Genomic DNA, 23,913 nt, shown 5'->3' on the forward strand with positions numbered 1-23,913 from the left:
TGCTGAAGAATAGAAATAGTAATTCCAGTGACTAATTTCATTCTTTTCATCCTGATGTTCTTCAGAAAAGATCTTTCCTTTCTTCATAATCAGCTACACTTTTCAAGTAACAGTATTCATATTTAGTGGTACAAGTTCAGAAAACCGGTGCTGGTGTTATTTCAGCTCATGATTACGTGAGAGTTCTGACATTATTTCTAATAGTGCTAAGATTTCCTGAAAATAAAGGGTTTTTGAAAGATGTAGTGGGTTTGTTTGTTGGTTTCCTCTCCTCCTCCCCATTATATAGCTTACATTTCATTGTAAGAAGAAAATGTGTGGAATTCCTCATTTCTTGATTGGAAAGGAAGGATTTGATTGCATTTAATGTCGTATTGTTGTTACAAATTAGCAGATAGAAAAATCTCATTGTGAACAAAAATTCTTTAGCTAAGCTTAAAAAAAGAGAAAAAATGGCACAGACATGGTGCCTCTACATTAGAAAATCCAGAAGCTGAGAAGGTATTTCCACAAAATTGCCCATATATATTTCTCCTTATGCCATCTTTTGCCTGTATAGGTGCCTGTTGCCAGGCAGTATACTGATATAGCTGGGTATTTAGTCTGTCTTACTGTGTTCTTAAACCTGCATTTAGGAAGCCTGTGTTTTCACTGCTTGGTAGTGTTAAAGATGTGCACAAGTACCAAGGGATACTAGGTGAAATATCTTCAAGAGCCCACATGCAAATGTGTGGGATTATGTTATACATAAAACAAGAAAATGGTTGAAAATGACATAAACATGCAAGTTTTGTAGCACAAATTTTTCTGTTATCAAGTCAAAGGAGACCACTGTATTTTAGTCTGACTTCTAGATGACCCAGGCAGTGGTTATTGCTGAATTAAGCCATGTCTGGATTATGGCATTATGTCCTTTGTTGATTGAAATTTTACCTTTGTGAGTAGTCCAGACCAGCCTAACATAAGTGTGTTGAGTTTGTAGTGAATGATTTGTCACTTGCTACTGACTGATTTGTAGAGTAGGTTGGTATGCCACAGTTTTAAGTTGCATGGATGAAATTATCTTATGAATAAAAGGAAAAGAGATGTTTTGTTATGTTCGGATGACTTTTAGAAATAAAAAAAATACTAACTTGTTACTGATTTTTGTAGTTTAACACAGCAGCCAAACAGCTGATAGAATTGGACAAGCCCTCAGGTTCTGCTGTTGACTCTGGAGAAGGTACCTCTGGGGCAGCCCACAACAATTCAACCCAAAAGCACACCGATACTAAGAAAAACACCAAAAAACGACACTCTTTTACCTCCCTCACCATGTCCAACAAGGCTTCACAGTCTTCTCAGAATCGCCACTCCATGGAAATCAGTCCTCCTGTCCTCATCAGCTCCAGCAACCCAACAGCAGCAGCCCGCATCAGTGAGCTGACGGGACTGTCCTGTAGTGCCCCTTCTCAGGTAACTCACATGAAATCAGCTATGACTGTAAGGGCTTCTGATCCTGTCAGTTTATTTATATCAAGTTATAATCATGTCTATCTAAATACACACTTTTGAAAAGCTTATCTTCCAACATGAGAACATTTAAGGAAAATATTTTCTAATACTTCTTATATAGTGATAGCCAATAGTTTTGGTCTTGTAGGCTAGTTTTTCTCACAGTTGTTATATTCTAAAGTGCCACAAAGATTTTTACTTAACTGTGGAAACTAGAAACTGGAGTGATTTAATTTGCTGATTTATTTTTTCTAAATTGAATATAATAGTGAATATTAATAAAGTGCATGCTATAAAGGTAAAATGAAAAGTCACCTTGAAGATTACACAAATTCTAGAAATGCATCATATTAACCTGCTTGTGGTAAGTAGAAATGTTTATCTGAATTTATTTATTTGTTCAGTAATTTGTGAAAAATTGGCTGTTTCATATAGTGATTACACTTGGGGAAAAGAAAGAGCAATGGAGCCCAAGAGCAATTGGTGATGTTTTACCTGAGCTCGTCAATGTGTTTTGTTTCATGTCTTTGGGATCTGACAGCCTTTTATGGAAAAAAAGGAAACTGACAGTGGTTAAAAGTGTATTTCATGTAGCTGGTTCAGTGTATTTCCAAAGATTGACAAATGTTAGTGTGGAAAAAAAAAGTGAGCAGTGTGATCCAATACTGTTTGTGTGAGTATCTAACTAAAAATTAGGTCTAGTTTAAGGTTACAAGGAGTAGAATACTGGTGATTTTGACCATGAAGCGTTCAGCTCTGTCAAAACCAGCTCTTACTAAACTACACAGAACTGACCCTGCTGGGTTTTTCTCTCTCCCAGGTTCATATTGGCACTACAGGGCTGATTGTGACTCCACCCCCCAGCAGCCCAGTCACAACAGGGCCTTCCTTCACCTTCCCCTCAGAAGTTACCTACCAAGGTGCTCTTGGTGTAAGTACTGCTTAAGAAAACTCAGCCTTCTCATTTTTCTTTGGTCGTTACAGTAATTTTTTTTTCTCAAGTTCCAATATACTGATTTGAAATGATGGTTTTATGGGAATTGTGTCTATGTGATGGATGATGGTATGGATTTAACTATCGCAAAAGCTCTATTGCTGCAATGTTTTCATCTTGTCCTGCATATCCATTTCTCCAGCTTTCCTCTGTAATTTCTCTGTAGTAAATATGAGAAGCACACTTCCTTCCAGAAAAGTCTTTTAGGCATGAGTAGAAGAGAGATTATGCTGGAGGGAAAGTTTGGGGAAGCAAGCAGGTTCTTACAAAAAACATCAACTTGGGTCCACAGCTGCCAGGTGTTTCTGTTTTACTTAACTTGAGATTTTCAAGATTATCTGAAACAAGCTTCAAAAGTCTGCCGTCTCCTCATTAAAATAATGTGATTTTAGTTTCATGTACACCTGTGGCAGATGAAGAACATGTCTAGCATGTTGAAGTTAGATTCTTGGAGATCAATAGGAAAACATAGCAAATGGCCATCTTTTAAAGGAAGAAATACATTGCAATGCTGTTTCCTTTGAACTAATGACATTTTCTTCCAAAGGTGCAGGATTTCTTTCCGAAACCTACTGGAATTCTTTAGTTTCCTATGCTTATGTTATAAAAACTGTGGAATGTCATATATCATACTGTACTCATCAGAACTTTACTGCAGTAAAGATTGTGGATACCAGTTTTCAGAGATATTTAAGGGATTTTAATAAGACTTTATTTAAATCTTAGGAGTTCTCTAAATTAAGTTCTTTCGGTCTAAAATTATGCCCTTAATTTTTAAGGGGTGGAACACAGTTGAATAATAGATCTTCACTTCAGAAAATCAAACAACCCAAACAAAAAACGCCAAGACTTGATCTTGTCTAGGTGTTTATCTGTGCAGTCTTTAAGCCAAGTAAAATACGACGAGTAGCCTTGCTGCTAAATAGGCCTAGTTTTGTTTTCAACTTCCAATTTTGATGCAAAATTTGCATCATTTTACAAATTTGTCTGCAAAATTTAAGGCAGAATTGTCTGTCTTCTGGTATCAACTTTCTGTTTACGAAAATGCTGAGGTATGGCTTGGTAGCATTTTGACGCCTTTCTTTGGAACTCTTAAGTTAACAGTTTTCAGTCCTTTAAATTATGATGCTGATGTTTTCTGAATTATCTCCAGTACTTCCTTTTGGTATGATATACATACATGGTGGCACATGCCAGAAGTGGGTGTAATGCTGCACAGTCTTTTTCAGTGAAGAAGTTATTGATAGTATAACCCTTTTCCCTTTTTAGCCTGATTCTTATTTCTTGAAAATTTGCTTGCACGGTAGCATAAACTTTATGTTTAGCTAAATATCCATCCTGATGCCACAAATTTTCGTCATCTTTTGTGATGTAGTAATTGCTTTCATCCAAGTAAATGTATTTCTCATTTTTTGCTCTTCAAAAAGATGGCTTTATTATTGACAGTTATATGGACCATGTGCTTTTGCCCTGCCTTACTGAGCAGGCAGATTGAGCTGTAGCAATGCTTTGTCTTAATGTGGTTAAATTGTTGACTTCTTCAATCTGTGGAATATCTATGTAATCCTACTGTTAAATTAATGCTAATCTGGAAAAAGTTAATAATATCATATTTAGGTTCATATTTTAATGTCACAGAGCAGATGAGTTTAGAAGGCCTCTTGAGATTGTCTAGTCTAACCTACCCGGTCAAGCAAGACCACCTAGAACTAGTTGCCCAGGACTGTGTCCAAATAGCCTTTTAATGTCTCCAAGGATGGAGACTTCACAACCTCTTTGGGCAACCTATGTACATTGTGGGCTCTTGTTCAAGTTGTTATCCACCAGGAAGGACCCTCAGGTCTTTTTTGCCTATGAAGCATACATCTTACACTAGGAACAATTGGCTGCTTATATACTAGTCCTCGTAGTCTTTTATACTTCTTTGATCCTATCCTTCAGAAAACACCTGTGAGAACTGAGCAAACAGAATCACCTTAGATGCTGTTAGGCAGAATGCAAGTCTAGTTAATATATATGCTGCAAACATTGAATAATTGATTTGATTTATGAGATAGTCAAGTTTTGGAGAGGATTGAGCAGACAGCATTCAATGCATAATTTCAGAAGTTCTGTTAGAAGCTGGGTTTTTTCATTTTCTCTGAATAACAAACACTTCTGTTTGTTATTAAGAATTGGTAGCTCTTTATTTGATGCCAACATGGAAAAATACTTTAGTTTGGTGCTGGTGCAAAGTCATTAAACCACCTCGGGTGCTTTAGTTGCTTAAGCTTGTTCAAAAGGCGATCTCACCATGGGTATTCACAGGAATTAAATTGCAGTGCTAAATGCAGCATGGAGAGAAACTCCTGCTGTATGATTGTCCTGTATCTTAGGGTGCTACTTTCTCTTTGTGATAACCATGTTCCTGCTTATGTTTCAAACTGGGCTTATAATTCCCATTGAGAACCTGAATTATTCTCTGCCACCCTCTTTAAAAATCAATAGCCTTCTGTACATAATGTTCTATTTCTTCTTGACTTGTTTTCAGCATGAAAAATACTGCCAGCTCAGGCTAGAGTCAGGTTATTCCTGTGTTCTTTTATGATAGATGGTATAAGATGATGATGCAGTTTATAAAGTCAGAGTCTGTAAGGTATATCTTTTACTTACACTTTTCCTCTTGCTTCATCAACTCTAGTTTTCAGTTTAGAAATGTGCAAAATAGTTCTGGCCAGTCAAGAGAGAAAGTAATGTTATTGTTTCTCTAGATGTTTCCCTTCTGAAAATACCCTTCCTGACATTCTGAGCATTAATTTTAATCTCTGGAGCAATTGTGATTGTATGTTTAATACATTAGAAGTGGTTGGTTTGAGGCCTTTTGCTCTTGTATTTCTTTTTAATTTGTAAGTTGAAATTCCTGTATTTCTCTTAAGTTTCTCCCTTTACCTTTTTTCTTAATTTCTGAATGCTAAGCAACTGACAAAGAAGTGAGATGAGAACAGGATGAGTTTCTCTTTAGCATGAAGGTAGTTTATTTGATGTCCTTCTTATCAGCCGTTTTGGTGTTTATAACACTATTGGAAGTAATTGTTCCTTGAAAGCAAGCTGTTTATACACTTCTTTTATATAATGCTAAACTCAGATTAAAGGAGAAAAAAGAAATCTGAGAGGATGAGCGAGAGAAGAATATATTCCTTTATAGTAGTTCCAAATTTACGTGTCTTTGTTACATTTATCTGTCCTGCATCTCAAAGCAAGGAAAAGCTAGTGTCTTCTCTTATCTCCTGTAAGAAAGATGGCATTTTTATTGTCAACAGGAGATATTTTGAGCTGTCTTGTTGTCTAACAAGTTTCTCTATGACAGTTTGGATTAGTTCCTAGCCCAAGGGAGTCTGTGACTCTTTTATCTGTGTAAATGTATAGGATTGCATTTTAGTTTTTTATGTTGCTCTGGTGGTTCAAAAATGCCAGTTGTATTAATTTTATTTTGTCCATAATAATGTTTTGTGGATGCTGTTTGGTACCCAATATTGTATGAACTAAATAATTTACAAAGTTTCAGCCAAAATTGACACAAATGAGCTTCAGGAATGAGAGTGCTCTTGTCTAGTGACCATATACACTCTCTACTGCTTGTATAATTTAAGGAAATTTTAATTTTCATGTAGAAAACTTGTGATAATTATTCCAAAGTTTTATTTTGCATTAGCAGTTCTTTAGACACCAGCATTAATTCTTGGCTTGTGTTTTGAGGTTTGATTCTTTGAAATTGAAGTAGCTATCAACTGAGACAGACTTCTCACAGCAAGAGCTTTTGGCTGAGATATTATCTCTTACACTGCTCTTTGGGACTTCCAACCACACCTTTACTGTTAATTGGGGCATTAATTGGTCTGCTTATCTTGGCCACTGGCATTTTTGAACCTTGTAGATGTTTAGTATAGTTAAAGTTCTTTGCAAAATATAAATAGCAGATGTCAAGTTCAGTAGCTGTTGGATGAAAATATGCACATACAATTATGTAAGGCTTATTGACTTGGAAGGAAATTCTTGGATGTAATTTATAAGGTAGTAGATCTAGTTGTCATAGATTTTACTGAAAAATAATCTTAAAGTATGTGATTTGAACCATGATATGGGAAAAACAAACAAAATATACCCCAGCAAAGTTAGAATTACATTCAAAAGTAGCAGCAGAAAAACAATCTAGCAACAAGAGATAAGTTATCTTCCTTTCAGTCTGCCCTTGCAGTCTCTTGAGAAGTGAAAAGTCTTTTGGATTGCAATTGACCTAGATGTCCATTCTGCTGCTTCTACAGAATGGAAATGTTGACTTTTAAATGGTGTCTTGGTGTGTGTGCTTAACTAGCAGAAATAGGTGGTCTGTATTTGAATGGTTTGCATTCAGTTACCTGCTGAAGGTTTCAAAAATTTAAAAATACCTAATTTTTCTGGTCTTGTTCTCTCATACATGCACAAAAAGAGAAATTGCTCTTTATGTTGTAGAATAGAAGGTAGTTTGAGTTATTATTAATGAGGCACAAGCATGAGGGTTATATAATATACTGATGACACTTAGCTCTTTCATGTAGTTCCAGTGTAGGTTCAATAGTGTAAATTGGGAGGTTTTAATAACAACTGTCCTAATTTTAATCAACCAAAATTCAAATCAACTTTTGTTGCGAAAAGGAAGCAGCTGGAAGAAACAATGAGGTTTTGTATGAGAGACCTGTTTTTGATAACGTATACTTTAGGAATTTTGTTAAACAGAAGTCTAATTTGTTAGCCCTCAGGGAATTTTACAAGCCATATATTTTTTCCTAGACACTGTGGGAGTGAAGACTGTTAATGAATGTTCTTTTCCACTGCTGTGCCTTTTATTATTCTTTGAGTGGGGTGATTACTGATCTTCAATTAACTGATATGGGAATGCAGCCTAATTATATTTAAGTTTAGTAATATGCATGTGTTTCTAGAGCATGAGTATAGATACTTTTTGAAGTTGTAACATACATTAATTATCAAATTATGTAATTTTTCATCTTCCAATTAAATAAGAAAATTTATCACTTATATGCTGTTTTATATGCTTGAAAGTACACCTGGGGTCTGAAAAGTAGTTGCAGAAACATTCAATTTTTCCCTCTCGCCTACCTAAAATACTTTTAATTATTGCTGAGCATACTTTATTGAATCACATGTGGTTTGTGTATATTCTTTCATGGAACGTTGATTATGGGAACCATCAAAACTAGCATGTGCCCTGGAGGTAGGTGTGTTTCTCAACAGCTAGAAAAATGGTTGCATGCCAGAAAACCTCTTGAAAACTTGGCTAGATAATTTGGATCTATTTTACAAAGTAGTAGCAGTGCAAGCTGTGGAGTGTTAGTCCTCTAAAGTCTATCAAGTAGTTTATTTAGATTTGGTACTTGCCAAGTCTTTGAGAGTTTAATTGGACTGTGGCTCACTGCTGGTCTCATTACCATACTGAGAGAGACAGGGAGGGGGGCAGACCCTGAATAAAGCAGAATAAAATAGAGCTGTGAAGGTGCCTTTATTGCAACTAAAGCTTCAGAGTATATTATGTGTTCAAATGAATAAAATGCAATGTTCAGCATCTTTAGAGATGCAGGAAGTATGGAACCATGACAACTGTGATATTGTGCATGAATAGGCTTCATTTTAAAGAATTCGAACTAATCATTTCCTTATATGGATATACAATTCTACCATATGTAAAGAAATCTACATGCCTAAAAAATGATTTAAATTGATATTGTATTGATAGGTTTCATGAAAGCTAGATGCTCACATTCACCTAAGATATTTATTGAATGTCTAACTGAGAGGGACAAATAACTTCAGCTGTAAAACAGCTGAAAGAGGAATGTTGGTATTTCAGTGTGAATTATCTGGATACTTTAAAAAATTGTTGGGTAGAATATGAAGTAAATGCAATTGTCATTTTTGTAAAAAACTACTAGTATCAAACTCTGAGCAATGTTTCTCAAGCAGGTCATTTCTGTTTAGTGTTGGATACAGAAGGGCTATCTGGTCTTAAGAACGTGTTATTGTACGACCAGGAAAAAAGCTATAAATGAAATAGGAATATTTCATTATATAACATGAAATTTATATCATAACTAAGCATAACAGTTTTGACTGAAACACTGTAAGAGTTGATCAGTTTTCTCTAGATGTGAAAGTCTTTAATTATGCAGTTATTTACTGTAACTTGGCAGTGTAGAACTCGTTTAAAGAGCTGTCTTTTTATTAACATTTTCACCAAATGTAGCAAAGTAATAATCACACAGTGTAGAACTAAAATTCATTTTCCCTATAGGTTTTTGTTTAGAAAAACAGGGGAAAAAAAAGGCAAAACCCTTTAGAAGTGAAGTGTTTGAGGGGAATTAAAATAAACTCACAATTACATATTTTCCAAACTGATGATGCAATGTTGTGCATTTATATGCAGATGTATTGGAAGTGCCAGGCACTGTTTCAGGATATTTTGTTAATTAATGTTCTAGTTCTGTGGGTTTTAGGAAGATTATGTTTTAAATTAATTCGGTTTCATTTTTTCAAGGGTGGGAGGTTTTTTATTACTCCTTCTGTGTGTGTTGTAACACAAATAGTTATTTTTGGAAGGGGGGGAAGGAAAAGGTCTCCTTTTGTGCGTGCTTTTTCCCAGGAGTGTCAGTGCACAAGGTCCTAAAGAATTGTCTGAGGCCTTACAGAGCAGAAGGTAACAATTGCTCCATTGATTCTCAAAAGGCACAGAAGTCTGTAGGCAGGACCCCCATTACGATGTGTGGTGCCTTTTTACTGGGGTATTTGTTAAAGATTACCAATCTTGATAATACTGAATTTCAAAAGCTAACTCTTTAAACTAGAAGAATAGGAGAAAGAGGTAACAATAGCTCAGTGACTGTGGTCTCATATTGTGCTTGCTTTTGTAACCCATACATCAAAAGAAAATTTCCCCCAGAAGGCGTGCTTTTGGGTGCACTGCAGCTGAATTGTATATTATGTTTCAGCTTCAGGTTACAAAAACAATCATGTTATGAAGTACAGTCAGCAGCAGGATGCAAAATCTACCACCTGGAAGGCTTCTGAATTTTTGTCGAGCCCTATCCTAAACATGTTATAACTAGAACAGTGCTTTCCATTTTTCCTGTGCTGAGAAATTGTTTGTCATTTGCTTAATTAGCTGCCAAAACGTCAAGATTTTAAACTGAAAGAAAGAGAAATAGAGACAGAGTTCTCTCTCCAGTTATATTGTCAGTAGGTAAAGCAATACTGGACTCAGTTGCTTTTTTTCCTTACAATATAATGCTCTTTTTTTTTCCCAGCTGATTGAACTTATCAAAACAATACTGATCATCTGTTGCTATTTTTTTGTTCTTATAAAATCAGAATATTAATCCCCCACTTCCGCCACCACCTCTCTTGCCTGCTGCAATCATTGCTTCGGCCACTTCTGGACCTCAGTCTACAAGTGTCATACAAAGGTCTGCATCAGGATCAACTGAACAAGTGGCACATTTACGACCACAAGCTCGTCCAAGTGTGTAAGTAAAATTGAAACTTCTTTCCAGTCAGAAAAATGGAATGAGATCGCTAACTTCACCTGCATGTTTAGCATGGCAGCTGGCTCTGTTCTGCTGGAATTGCCAAAAAAGCCAAGCATGCAACTTAGAATAAAAGCATGCAGAAAGGTGATATCCCCAAACAGGCTCCAAACTGAGCATTGTTAATGTCTTAGATAAATATAATCAGCTGTTGCTGTGTATAGAAAGAAATCACTTCAAAAATACAATTTATCATGCAGAAGATGAATGAATCCTTGCGTTAGCACTGAATACTGGATAACTCAAAAGTGTCATTTCACTGGAGTGAATTTATTCAGTGTTTTCCATTATGTATGGTATGAAAAGGCTATTCTCATATGGAATAACTTATGCCAAAACACAGAAAGTGCTGTATTTAATTTAGACTGTTAAATGTGTTACTGTCAGACTACTTGTGTCAGTTGCAATTGAAATTTGACTGAAGATTCTACAGTGCACTTAATTGGTGGGTGGCAATTTGGGATGAAGGCAGAAAGCTGCTAGTTAGCATTATGTCTTCACACTTGTAATACAAGCAAATGTGCGTCATCCTTTCGGGTGAAAATATTTGGTATATTAACATGTATTGCTAACAACATCTTTCTTCTTGAAAACTTCTTTGTGTGCAGCTTGGGGAATAAGAATGATAAAAGAAAATGTAAAATTCAGGAGATGCTGAACCATCGACTTGTTTGAATAAGGACTGCTTTTGTTCTGTTCTTGTTATTTTCCCACCAGGTTTCCTCCCACTCCAAAAAGCCCCCTTCTTTGTATAGCAGGTGCATCTGGATTTTGGTGTCAAGCATTTTAACATTGGCTCTTACGGATTATTGCACCTAGTGCAGTTCATCAAGTTCCCATCTCATTTATTCCCATCCTGTGTCTTCAAAGGGTTGCTCTATATGAGGATACTAATGAAATTTGGAGTAAATTAACTAAAAAGGAAGTTAATGAACATCAATTAAAGCAGATCAATTGCTTTTCCATAGAGCTTCAGTGTGTGGCTTTGTAGATCACTGCTAAGTCATGTACCAGTGAAGCCTTCTGCTTTAAGTGTACCATATGTCTCCTTTAAAGTGTATTTTTTGCTTGCTTTGGGTACCTATATTGCCTTTAAAGAATTTCTGTAGATATTGCAAAGTTTATTGGAATAAAGGAATAAAGATGTAATGCAAAAAGGAGAAGCATGCAGTTAATGCTATTGTTACTGTGCACAAGAGACAATTTTGATGAAAGAATGCTTTTTAAAGACACTTTTTTGCCCTTGGGGTTACAAGAGGAGTGGGAAAGACTAGCACTGCAAGCAACTGTGGATCCTTTTTCATAAAAGGGGATAGTCTACACATCTACTTAATTGGCTGCCTCTTGTGAAAAGAATATTTTAGAGAAAGTGCAATTTATTGGAACGCTATTTTCCATAGGTTTGGGTCGATAATTGTATATATGGTTGAAATTATTTTTTTAGGTTCAAACATTGCAGAAAGTAGAACAGTGGTGGTTAAAACAGTATCACTTTCTAGTAATAGAGAGCTGTGCAATCCTGTTTGAAAATTTCCCTAGGAACATTCCAAGATGCAACTACAGGAGCTTCAGCTTTTTTTTAAACTTTTTTTCCTAAGAATTTCTTTTAAAAGAAAAATGCAAATGTATCAGAACTCTCAATATGATTTCAAATGCACTGTATTATGCTTTAGTGTTGCTAAGAAAACATAAAAGGAAATAAACTTTACAAGTGAGTTAGCTGCTAACCACCTTACCCATAAACTTCAATTTCTAGTAACACATCCTTTTCTTTTGCACTGAAATTTGCACAGGAGCTTCCAGTTTTGCAGTTTGAAATGTAGTTCTGACACTGATCTTTCAGTCCTAGCTAACAGAACTTCTCCATTCTCCCCAACTCTCCAAATAAAAGAAAAATTGATGTGTCACAAAGTATAAGAGATATGAGAAGCAGGTGTAGGGAAAGTGGGATATGCTGGGATGTGTAGTTGATAAAACCTACTTAATTAAGATCTCTAACTTCATTAAGAAAATGGACAGTCCTATTACAAGTCTTTTGCATTCCATTTGAGGCCTTAAGTTTTAGCTTTTATATTTTTCAGATTCTGAACTGCCTTAGTGTGTGACTCTGAACGTAATTTAAAGTGTTAACAAGTTCTCTTCACAGCTTAGTTATCCTTTTCCTTTAGTAAGTCCTTTTCCAGCCTGAGAGCCAAGGACACCATTGCAGCTTCAGGCCCAAAAATTGTAAACAACAGGGAATTGAGGAGAGTAATATGGGAGGATGGGCCTTCATAACCTGAAGCTGTAATTGGAAAATTCACCCCAATATGCAAATGGACCAAAACTTACAAAAGTGTGAAAACTCATGACCAGTCATCCATCTTGGGTAGAGCCATGGCCAGGTTCTTGTACTGCCCAAGGTGTATTCTTTGAAGGCCTTTTAATAAATACCTACTTTATTCCTTTAACAGTGTCTAGCCTTTGTTCCAGGTAGTCTGTTAGGCATCACGTTAAAGTGCACTTCAAGGATATTCCTAAGTGTCATTGTTTCCCCTTAATGTTACCTGTAACTTCTGTTTTAATATTGTGAAGGTATGATGGATTAACACAGCCATTTCTACCGTGCCTTGTCGTCTCTGAACTCTCTGTACCAGAAAACACAATTGAGGTTTTGAACTGTTTTAGTTTTATCATTTGTGTCTCTTTTCCTGTCTTTTAGGTATATTGCTATCTACCCCTACACTCCTCGAAAAGAAGATGAACTGGAACTGCGGAAAGGAGAAATGTTCCTAGTGTTTGAGCGCTGCCAAGATGGCTGGTTCAAGGGAACTTCCATGCATACAAGCAAGATTGGTGTTTTTCCTGGAAATTATGTTGCTCCAGTTACAAGGTACAGTATTATACAAGTGTCTAAATAGTTAAGCTACTTTCAAATTCATAATTATTCTGTTCTTGTATTAAATGCTAAAATTGCATAATAGAAGACTTGTGGGGTTTAGTAACTAGCTAATTTTTTTCAGTTGTGTTTTATTGTTTGCATTAAATTTTGGCAGGACGGTGACAAGTGCATCACAAACAAAGGTTCCCATGTCTACTGCTGGCCAAACAGGACGAGTGGTGACCATGGTCAGCCCTTCCACTGCTAGTGGAACATCCCAGAAGCTCCAGGGGAATGGTGTGGCAGTGAACTCCAGTGCAGTACCCACAGCAGTGGTTTCTGCAGCACATGTCCAAACCAGTCCGCAAACCAAGGTCCTTATGCACGTGACAGGACAAATGACGGTCAACCAGGCTCGAAATGCAGTTAGAACAGGTAAAAAAAACCCCAAATTTGCTACGTGTTGTAGACAAACTGTAGAGTCTATCTTGACAAGTGACTGGAGTGAGGGTCTATGTAAGTGTATGCTGGGGTTTTCTAAAGCTTTTCTTAATGCCATTGTTTAGAGTTGAATGGTTTCTGAAATGACAATCTTGAGTTGTTAGGTCTTTTATTATTCTCCTCTAAGCAACCATGTGTACGTACATACTCCCACTATTTGGAATTTATATGCAAGTACTTCATGTGGAATTTTTTTTCTCTTTTTTTTTTTTGTGGTTCCAGAAGTGTCTGGGATGGGGACATTCTTTGAGCTTCCCCACTCTCATGCAATTCATATAGTAATAAAAGTGATAAGAACATCTGAGTCATAGCTTATTTTTTGTGTGTTAACTGCATAAGAGCTACAGATTGCTTTAATTTGGCATTCACTTTTAAATTATCTTCTAACATCTTTGAATAGCTTAGTGTTCCTTTTCAGGTCTCTGGCTCAGGGTTGGTCCTTAGGCATTCCATTTTGTTCTCTAACCTTGACTGCAACTTCTTTCGGCTTTGACTCTGAAACACAAAGGCTATACTGGCTTCAAGATCCGTATGATCTATGTAATGTAATTCCGCATTTCTGAAAGGTGTAACTCTTCATTTACTCTCTGGGGCAGGCCACATCATAGTGAAACATGCCTTCTTGTTATTTAAATGCAGATCCAAAAAGATTGATAGTGGTGTTTTCAAGAGTTTTTGTTTACCAAATCCATGCACTCCTCTGTGGATTTGCCAGGCTAAGAAAATACCACACAATTGGAGCCAAATCTGTATCAGTTGCTTCAAGGGCCTCAAAAGAAAAAGAAAAAAAGGAAAACTCCCATTTCAGACTATCCCAATGTTCCCCCTTGCAGCCTTGAATTTAGGGTCTGTGATCTCCTGACTGAGCATCATGACAAAAGGGTTTTGTTAATCACAGGATTCTTATTGGCAGAGCAAAAGAGAAAACAAAAAGTTGTATTGGTATGCTCTGTTATGCCTATAAGAAGGGTTATTTCTTATGGGCTCAAGATCCATGGATTAGCCCACTTCTCAGAGTCATGCATCTCCTAAAACACTCTGTGCATGTTCATATATCAGCACCAGGTTTGCTTTTGAAGGTAGGATATGTACATATGTCTTGAGTTATTTTATTTCCTTAATTGGCCCCATCTTCCTCCAGCCTGATCTGAAGCTGAAGCAGGTGTGTTAGTCCTCTGTTACAACTTTATTCTTTGCCTTTAAATAAAAATAACCAGATGCTGCTGGCAACTGGTAAGAGAAACTAAGGAAAGCATCTGTACTTTCCTGCCTCTTAGGCACAGGTGGTTTCTACTCTAAATCCTTCTTTTGAGCTGCCTAGGAGCTTGGAAGTGACAACACAAAGGAGAAAACTCCTATGGGCTCCAGAGGCCTTTCTGTTCCTGCATCTCTGCACCACTGTCAAATTGAATAAGCTTTTACACTTCCATTCAGCTGACAAATGTGACAACATACTTCCCACTGACTTTTCAGGTCCAAAATGAAAAATTCAAAGAGACTGGACTCTCATCATAGAGAGCTTAACATTGGATTGTGCAAAGGTGTGCTGTTAGTCACACAAATACAGATCTGTCCCTTTTAAGGACCTGACCACTGAAGCAATAAGGGCTGCTTTATGTTCAGATGTTACAGAGAACTTTGTAGTAAACATCTGAAACATGATCCTCTTGAGCTTTCCTTAGCACATTTGCTGAGTGTTTTGGATGAGGCTTCACAGGTTAACGCATGGCTCCAGCTTCAGTTTAGCTCAGGGCTTCAAGGACCATTCTTCAAATGATCTTAATGAGACATTGCTTGACATCATCTTTGCTGAGGGAGTATGCATCCTTTGATTGGAAGGACCTATAAAGAAAACATATATTCTGCCTATTTCATTAAAGGATAATCCGAATGAAAATAGGGTGACTTGAAGCATTTTTCCTATCAACTCCATCAGCAATAAGAAAACAAAACCAGAAAGCTCTTCCATGCTTGTCATACCTAAGTTGCACATGAGTGTAGACATATCTTGAAGAATAGCAGCTACTTCTAGGAAAACCAATGTTTTCTCATGAACAAAAAGCCAGCATTAATAATTGTTTTTTGATTAAAAAAAAAAAAAATCTTGCTACAATCTCCTTATCTTTTGAAATACTCATGCTAGTGAAGAGTTGAGAAGGGTTGGCTAAAGCAGAAGAAGTTATCAAAAAATTAGACATAGCATATAAGTGATGTGCCTTTTTTAATGAATAAGAATTTATGTTTCTTACTGCACAGATTGTAATTGGGTATAATACTGTAGGATTGTTATATAAAATTGGGGATCTCTGTTAGTCTTCTCTAATACACTGTTGCTGCAATCTAACCAAATTACCAGAGAAATTTGTAGAATGCAGAATGAAGAGAGCAAGTGCTGCAGGTTTGGTTCCAGGATTTCATTTGCAACTAGTCTGAAGCTCTAGTAGTATCTGAAAAATCAAAAATTGATACAATTGAGATGTACTTGCACCATGATAGAGGGATGACCCTTTCTTAGATAGAAAGTTTCAAAGTATTTGAAGGAGAGAGGTTGTGCAGCACCGGATGCTGCATTTTACCTCCTATTGTTCAGTTAATGTGTCTGCTTTTCATACCACCCAGTGGTGCAGAGATGCCCAGGCCGTTGAAATGGTCTAACAGCATGCATATATGAGTGACCATAAGGCTTTAACAGCAGTATTACTTCTTGTAAAAGATAAATTAGTTCTTGCAAAGCTCTGTGCTTTGCAGCTTTGCCTTGCAACCCAGGTTAATGTACTCAGCCCTGTGCTCTTCTCCAGCTTCCAGTGTAGATGTTCCTTTTATTTCACAGGGGTATGAGTAAATCCACTCTCTATATTTAAATGCCTCAAGAGACAACAGCTTATGTTTTCAGAGAAAGCACTCATAGCAGTAATTGCCACTGTGCTTATTGTTTGAAAGACCCATGAAATCTGTTGTGGATTTTGTGAACAGTTTAGGGAAACAATCTAATTATATTTTTAGCAGCTTCTATAAAGTGTGTTTCTTACTGCTTTCCTTTATATGCCCTGACAACTACATGTCATATTAAAAGGAGCAAACAAGTTCCAGGCAGTATTTAGCTAGCTCTTAGGTACTAAAGTGTAATCTTCACATCTGTCTGTATGTGAAGCATTTGACTTAGCAGCTTGGATTTCTCCACAACAGAGTAGTTGCAGTGCTGTTATTCTTCTGTTGTGTACTGGTGCAAGTAAGAGAGTGTCTGCAACGGCTTTATTCAGGTGAAATAGATTTGGTGGTGTGTATTGTGTCATTGCAGTAATATAAATGGAAGTTAAAAAGGTAAGAAGAAAACTTCTTGTGATTGATTACCTGTAACACAGTAACTGTACCTCACTTTGTGAATCTTGTGAAAAGGTGAACTCTCACATTTCATTCTTTTATTCTAGTTGCCTCACATAGCCAAGAAAGACCTACGGCAGCAGTCACACCCATACAAGCACAAAGTCCAACATGCCTTATTCCTGCAGCTGTGATCATCCCCCACCACTCTGTTGCCTCCCAGCAGCCCCAGCTTCCAAATACTGCTGCTTATGTCACAGCTGTGAATGTGAACCGCTCAACCATCCCACTGGCATGTAATTCTAACATTGCTGCTTCATCTTTGGAGGGAGATATCAGTGGAAAAACGACAAACACTCACCCTGGAGCTCCTGCATCTCCAGAGAGTGCTTTAACAGCTGGTGGAAATGCTGCTGTCAGTAAAACAGATAAGGATGGCAAGGTGAGTAGAGAATGAAATAATCCCCTTGAATTATCCTATTTTCATCATACAGTCTTTTAAGAGATTTAACAACACAACCTAAAAAACCCACATGAACTTGCAGGAATGTAAGAACTTCAGTTTAACAAAATAAAATTAAAATCAGAATTCTTTCAGGTCACTTTCCTTATAATGAGACACACTGAGAAATTATGGAAAACACATTACCAGCAATGTTAATTGGTAAAAGAAAGAATGCACATAACCATCTTTTTTAAATGTAGGACAGTGGAGTCTGTAGTGATTCTGCTTTCCTTCCATCTATTTGAAGTATTTCCTAAGTGTGTAAACTCATTCTCACTGTTCACCAAGCCATGTGATTGTTATATTGTTGTCAGAAAAATTCTTCCAGCTTTGTAATTTATTTTGTTTTACAGTTGTGATGTAGTTAGAAAACTTTTTTCTCCTTCTGACAACTGTCTTTACATCTCAAATGTTTTAGACTTAACCTTACTATTCTTCAGCCACATTTACTCCTTAGTGAAGTTTATGAAAATTTTAATCTTAAACTGTATAATGTCAGCCACTTTTTAGCTATTTTGTTAATTATTGTTGAACGGATGTGCCTAGAACTTTATTATTTTAGCCATAGACATTGAAGTCAGACTGAGGTGCCCATAGAGAAAATTTACTTGTAGTTTAAGATGAATGATGCAATACATGTGGATTGTTTTAATTTCTCTGAGTTTCTCTTTATCTTTGACATCTGCTAGGCAGCAGATTTTTGCTGAAATGACTAAGTTATTGGAAACTTGGGAAAAGGGCTGAAGATTTTTATTCACTAAATCAACTACATCCCAGGCTATCAAAAAAATTTCTCTTTGCTCATGCTTTTCTCTGTCTGTGGTTAAATATTATTTTTGTCTCCAGGGCTTACAATCTGGCACCTCTTATAAGCACTAAATTCACTCAGTCAAAGGGTTGGTAAGAAGATCACTGCCACACCCCTTAAAAAAAAAAAAAAGACAAGAAACACAAAAGCTACTTAAGTAATTCTCTTCAGGGTAGGTAATAGTCTTCAAGGATTCTTGTCTGGACAAGCAAAAAGAATGTTTACAATCCTTCCCTTTAGCAGAGCAGCAAAATAAAATGCATTCCCCTCGGGGTGAATTTTTGTTAAATCATGAAGGTCTTCCATTACTAGAGGATAAATAAAATAAACTTACCTAAATAGCAGCTTCCAGAGCAGACCAGACTTTTTTCCCTGCTTGAAGTGACTCTTTGTTTTCCTAGAAATGTCCAAGTTAATGAAATGTTTTACTTCATAGATTTCTGTTGTGGGAATCTTAACTCCTCACACCTTTTTCTAGACAACCTTTTGGAGCAGAGCCATTTCATTTTAAGTTAAACTTTAACCTAACAAAGTGAAAGGACTAAGCTAGTTTATGATCTAAATTGCTTGCTGTTTTTCTCTTTAGAATGTTAGTAATTTTCTTTTTCTTTTATACTTTTCATCATTATCTCTCTAATATCAAGTATGTCCTCATAATTTACTGAGTCATCTCTGAGCACGATGTCATCTATCAGAAGGAACTGTTCAACTCTTTGTAGGAAGGTTTTGTTCTAAAATGGGGCACTGCTTTTGGTTTACAGAAAGAAAAGAAAGGTTTGCTGAAACTACTTTCTGGAGCATCTACTAAACGCAAGCCTCGACTGTCACCCCCAGCGTCACCCACCCTGGAGGCGGAGCAGGCTGCGGCAGAGCTGGCCCTGCAAGGTGCAGTGGGGCCAGAGCTTCCATCAGCAGGCACTCACAGCAAGGCTGGCTCCTGTCCCACCGACAGCGAGGCCTCTGGGCTGGCACAGGAGACACTGCATCGGAAAGCCACGTCCCTGGATTCCTCTATTCCCATAGCCCCGCCACCTCGGCAGCCTTGCTCATCGCTGGGGCCGGTCCTCAATGAATCCAGGCCTCTTGTGTGTGAAAGGTAAAGTATCCACAGAGCTAGACTTGGGCAAACCGAGAAACAAGCCATTCTCCAACACCTGTAGTGTTTGTTAGAACTGCTTCAAAATGCTGAGATTTTATAACAAGATTAAATTTATTTTTGTACAGTTCTTTATTTACTTATCAACCAATATTCGTGTTTATATTTGTTTACTTTTCATGTTACTTTAAAGTTTTTGAATTAAAAGACACTCAAATATGATGATCATAGGTTTAGTATGAGAACTGAGGTAGACAAAAGAGGCCTCCTATTTTTCAAAACAGAAGCACATTATATTCTTGCACTTATGAGTATCAGGTTAGTCCTGATTATTAGCAGCATATAACTGCTAACCTAAATATATGGTGAATGAGCCCTTTATCTATCTATATGTAGGCTTCTTAATATTTTAATGTCTTGAGCTTTTGCAGAGATACTTTTTACTGCCTGAATGCCCCTTGGCTGTGCATCCCCACACAGGCTCTAGGGCAGCCTCTGTGCTCTGACAAGTGAGTCTGAAAAACATAGAGTTGTCTGGACTCTGAGACTGACAGGCAGCTGCTTATATGTTCTGTCAATTGTGTGTCCACCTATAGTTTTTCAAGTTTCAAGTCCTCTGTAGAATGTGAAGGAAGTGGCAGTTTTCTAAATACAGGATCTTTTCTTCTTCCTGTAGCAGACCAGCAGTATGAAGAATGTCATAGGATTTATTTTGCAGCAGCTACAGGATTGTGTGGTGCACAGAGAAAAAATAGTAGAGTTATAATATTAACAGCTCTAGAACTGAACTGATTAAAGCTGGCTGTTGTAGACTTTGTTCTGATACCACAAACTCATGGTGTGTGGGCATCCTGTTGTACTTCCAGAAGTCCACTATTTTAAGCTATACCCATGTCTTAAAATCCAGACAGTATATAACTTTCTACTTGTCTTTTAGTTCACTTCTGTCCTCTAATAACTCCAATATTTTTTAAAAGGGTATTTCTATTCCTACACAATTTCCTTGCAGGAGATTTCTATTTCATACTGAATTTGTGAAATAGATTTACACTTATACATGGAAAATAAAACCTGAAAGGCTCTTCTTTAAGAATAACATCATTCATTTTCACATTATCATAAGTCTGTTTGGCACATTAATATGTTTTCATGCTTTGAATGTGAAAATAACATTAAATTAATTCTGGCATAACCAGTGCATATTAGCATAAAGTTCTTTCATCATCACAAAAAGTGTTTTTTTTCACTTCCATGATGGAATTTTTTTTCTCAGAACTACTTACAGGAAATGATGCTGTACATTTTTACAGGTCTAGTAATAACATATACTCAAACATTCTCTCTATCCTTACTATTATTTAAGTGATAATTCCTACTGCAGAAGCATTGCTGCAAGATAATTCTCAGTGGTAGTCATGCAGAATTGTAACATTTTTGTCTGTGTGTCCTTTTCAGGACAGGGTTAATTTTTTTTCCCTGCTGATGTGCCCTTGCACACTTCCTTTGGCTGAATTTCTTAAAATGTGATGGTTACTGATACTTAAAGTCTACATTGTACTCAATATCTTCAAAGTAATTTTTAAGCATTGATTGCTCTTCAGTGGGTAAGAATCATGTGGCATCTTCAGTGAAAATTTGAGTTGAAGAGGGAAATATTCATGAGGATAAGCTCAACAAAAAGCTGAAGAACAGAAATCTCCTGCTAGGACTATTCTGCTCTTATATCTCACAATTCTAGTCACAGACTGCAATGTAACTGGAGAATTCCAGCTTGGAATTACCTGAGTTACCTGATACTCTGCAATGGAGCTCATTCATTCCTTCTGATTCTCCAGCCATTATCCAGGTTATTTCAGGGTGATTTCTTGTATTGATGCGGTGCTGACAAGACCAAGGATCATTATGTTTTCCTTACAAAGATAGGCCCAACTCTGGGCAATTCCCAGAGTGAGACATGCTATGCTATGAATGTACAGGAATTTAGTTATCTGAGGAGTTTACCATTTTACCATAAAAGTTAAAACAAAATTTCAAGCTCTTTTCATGAGCCTCCTCTTTTAGGGGGTGATGTTGCTTAAATAGCCTTAAATTTTACAATAAATTTACAGCATTGTAATAATAAACTACCCAGCCCTCCACAATGGTGTTAGAGACTTGAAGCTGACCTAAATACACAGCACGACATATCCTAAATTATAAAATGAATCTTTCATCCAGTTACAGTGAAAGAAAAGCAGTAATTTTGTTCTGTGATTAAAGCGACCCTAAGTAATTTCACCTCCCACAAAATGACTGGTGTAACATCTGCTCCCAGTGAGCGGGCCAGTGGCTTTATAGGGCAGCTAGCCTTACCACATCTGGCACCATTTAATGCTGGTAATTAAATGCTGAGAATCACTCTGCCCTCGATGGGCGTTGGTGATCTGTAGGAGTCAAAGCACCCACTCAGAAGACACAGGATCTGCACAACATCAGGGCATTCTTGAGCTGGAAAGTAAAAATTCTAAGGGCAAGAAGAAAAAAAAATCAGGAAGCTGAGTAATAATTATTAGTTTAACTTGTGTATTAGTAGGAATTCCAGCTTTCTGTGTTTCTCTCAGCTAAATTTTTTTGCATGTGAGAAAGTATTATTATCCACTGTTGATCAGGAAAACTACAAATCATTGTCCAAAAATCAGCCACAACTAGGTAGGAATAAAAGCAACAGAGAAATGGAGAAACACATGAAAGATATAATCTTCTTCATGTTACTGAAGAGTGTGAGAAATTGTAATATTAAAAATGAAAAGTAGAATGGAGAAATGCGATGAGGCCAATACCCTCTTCAATATAAAAAATAAATTCATAAGTACAAAGCAAAAGCGCTGTGGGATATATCCAGATATATTAAGAATATCAGCAAACAACCGGTGCAGTAGCAAATATATTGACTACTTCTGGGAAGCTAAAGTACTTTTATTTTTATAATACTAACATTTTGCCACTAGCTGACTAAAAGTAATTAAGATAATATTTGGAAAATTAGTGAAAAATGTCAGTAAGACAGTCAAAGAAAAATAAAAGAAAGGAAAAACCTCATAGTTGTACAGCTTAAATGCATGTAAAATATTAATTGACCACGAAAGATCGACACATTTTACCTTCAGTCATTGAAAACGTTTGCAAATACTGATTAGAGAGACAAACGAGGAAGTGCTTTGGAAGACTCAAACATGTGGGAATGAACGTTTTTCCAAAACATAGGTCATGCTTAGTAAATATGATTATTTTTTCTTCAGGGACCTTGCAATGAACTTTTGAGCTGAAGCATAAGCTTTTTGTTGTGCTTTAAATTGGTAGTTCTGGCAATATGTTGTAGATGATGAAAGGAGTAGTGGAAAAATAGTTTTTGTTCTATAGTTAATCCAGGGTGATCTGGATAGACAGCTCAGTGAATGTGTGATGGGTCTAGGTCTGGTCACCTCTCTTTGGGCAAATAGGATTTGTAAAATGTGGCAGACAATTTGAAGAAGGACACATGATTTACAGGTGCAAAACCTAATGGGTTTCTTCTCATTAAAAATTGAAAAATACAGTAAAATAGCACTATAAAACCAGGGCTGTTGTGCTCTGTTTTAGACACTAGATATCAAGATGAATATCAAAATAGTTGGGAAGCTATTAAAATAAAAAAATATAAAATTTATAATATCTAACAAGAAGTACCAAATTATTGCAGAGGTTATTGGACACTATATAGAAAGCTCAAGACAACTCTTTCTCCTCTAGAGGGGACAGAGATGTGAGCAAGCAGCAGCAGGGAACAGACTTGTCTGTCAATTCAGGGGAGCATAGAGATTATTCACAGACAGAAGTAGAAACTGAAAACAAGCATATTTCAAGTCAAACGTTTACAAGGCAGTGTTTGACAGACTGCAAGATGAGGTAGGCAGGTATTCTTTCTTGAAACTTTTTTTTAACAGACTATGTAGAGAGCTGGTTAATTTTCAGCCTTGGAGCAACCTGTTTATTAACAACAGAAGTTCTTCATAGTTTTATTGCAATTCTTTATCCTTCACTATCTTGTCCTGCCTGAGTAAAGGCTGTTGTTTTAACTCAAGCCGTTGAGAGTCTCAATTTAACTTACAGTTTATTAAACATATTTGGTTCTTATTTCCTAAGTCAGCATTAAAACCCAAGTTGCCCACAGCAGGAGTTAGTGGAGGCCTAGGTTGGATGCAGGGCATTCTGGAGCTGCACATTACTAAATCTTGTAATTGGTTTGGTAGCTCTTATGAAGCATGAATCTAATAATTCCCATGCTCTGAAATCTGGGGATTGCCATAACTGAAACGAAGTCATGGCTCATAACTCACAAATAAATAACATTTGACAACTAATTAAGTCCAAATATGTTTTGCTGTACTTAGATTTCCTAAGAGACTTTAATTATTTACAAACTGCAGCTACTCTTATCTGAATACTTTTAACTGTATGGACAGACTTAATTTCTGTTTCATATGTAATTAAGCAAAACATTCTACTATCTTTTTCTGCTTCAATATTACAGAATTAATCTATTATGTGTGTATTGAGCTATAATTGGCATTCCATTCTTTACTAGACTATGTCCTGTTACTTTGTCTTTTCATCAGATTGTTCATCAATTTTAATCTATTAAAATAACAAATTATTTTAAGCTTATTAGGATAATAGTTATCTTAATCTGTGAAGTAATAGTT

At 36.5% G+C, this 23,913-nt stretch overlaps 1 protein-coding gene across 2 annotated transcripts in view; it reads left to right on the forward strand.

The window, feature by feature from the left end:
* The window catches only part of SH3RF1 (SH3 domain containing ring finger 1), an 82,053-nt gene that overhangs the window by 54,289 nt on the left and 3,851 nt on the right, over positions 1-23,913 (forward strand). For both annotated transcript variants that reach the window (XM_014878549.2, XM_088163615.1), the window contains exons 5-11: positions 1,153-1,455; positions 2,315-2,425; positions 9,887-10,041; positions 12,803-12,973; positions 13,137-13,396; positions 16,891-17,225; positions 18,858-19,192. In XM_014878549.2, the coding sequence (XP_014734035.2) occupies positions 1,153-1,455; positions 2,315-2,425; positions 9,887-10,041; positions 12,803-12,973; positions 13,137-13,396; positions 16,891-17,225; positions 18,858-19,192 (1,670 nt within the window). The remainder of the gene's footprint in view (positions 1-1,152; positions 1,456-2,314; positions 2,426-9,886; positions 10,042-12,802; positions 12,974-13,136; positions 13,397-16,890; positions 17,226-18,857; positions 19,193-23,913) is intronic.

This window comes from Sturnus vulgaris, chromosome 4 (assembly GCF_052056855.1).
Source record: "Sturnus vulgaris isolate bStuVul1 chromosome 4, bStuVul1.hap1, whole genome shotgun sequence".
NCBI lineage: Eukaryota > Metazoa > Chordata > Aves > Passeriformes > Sturnidae > Sturnus > Sturnus vulgaris.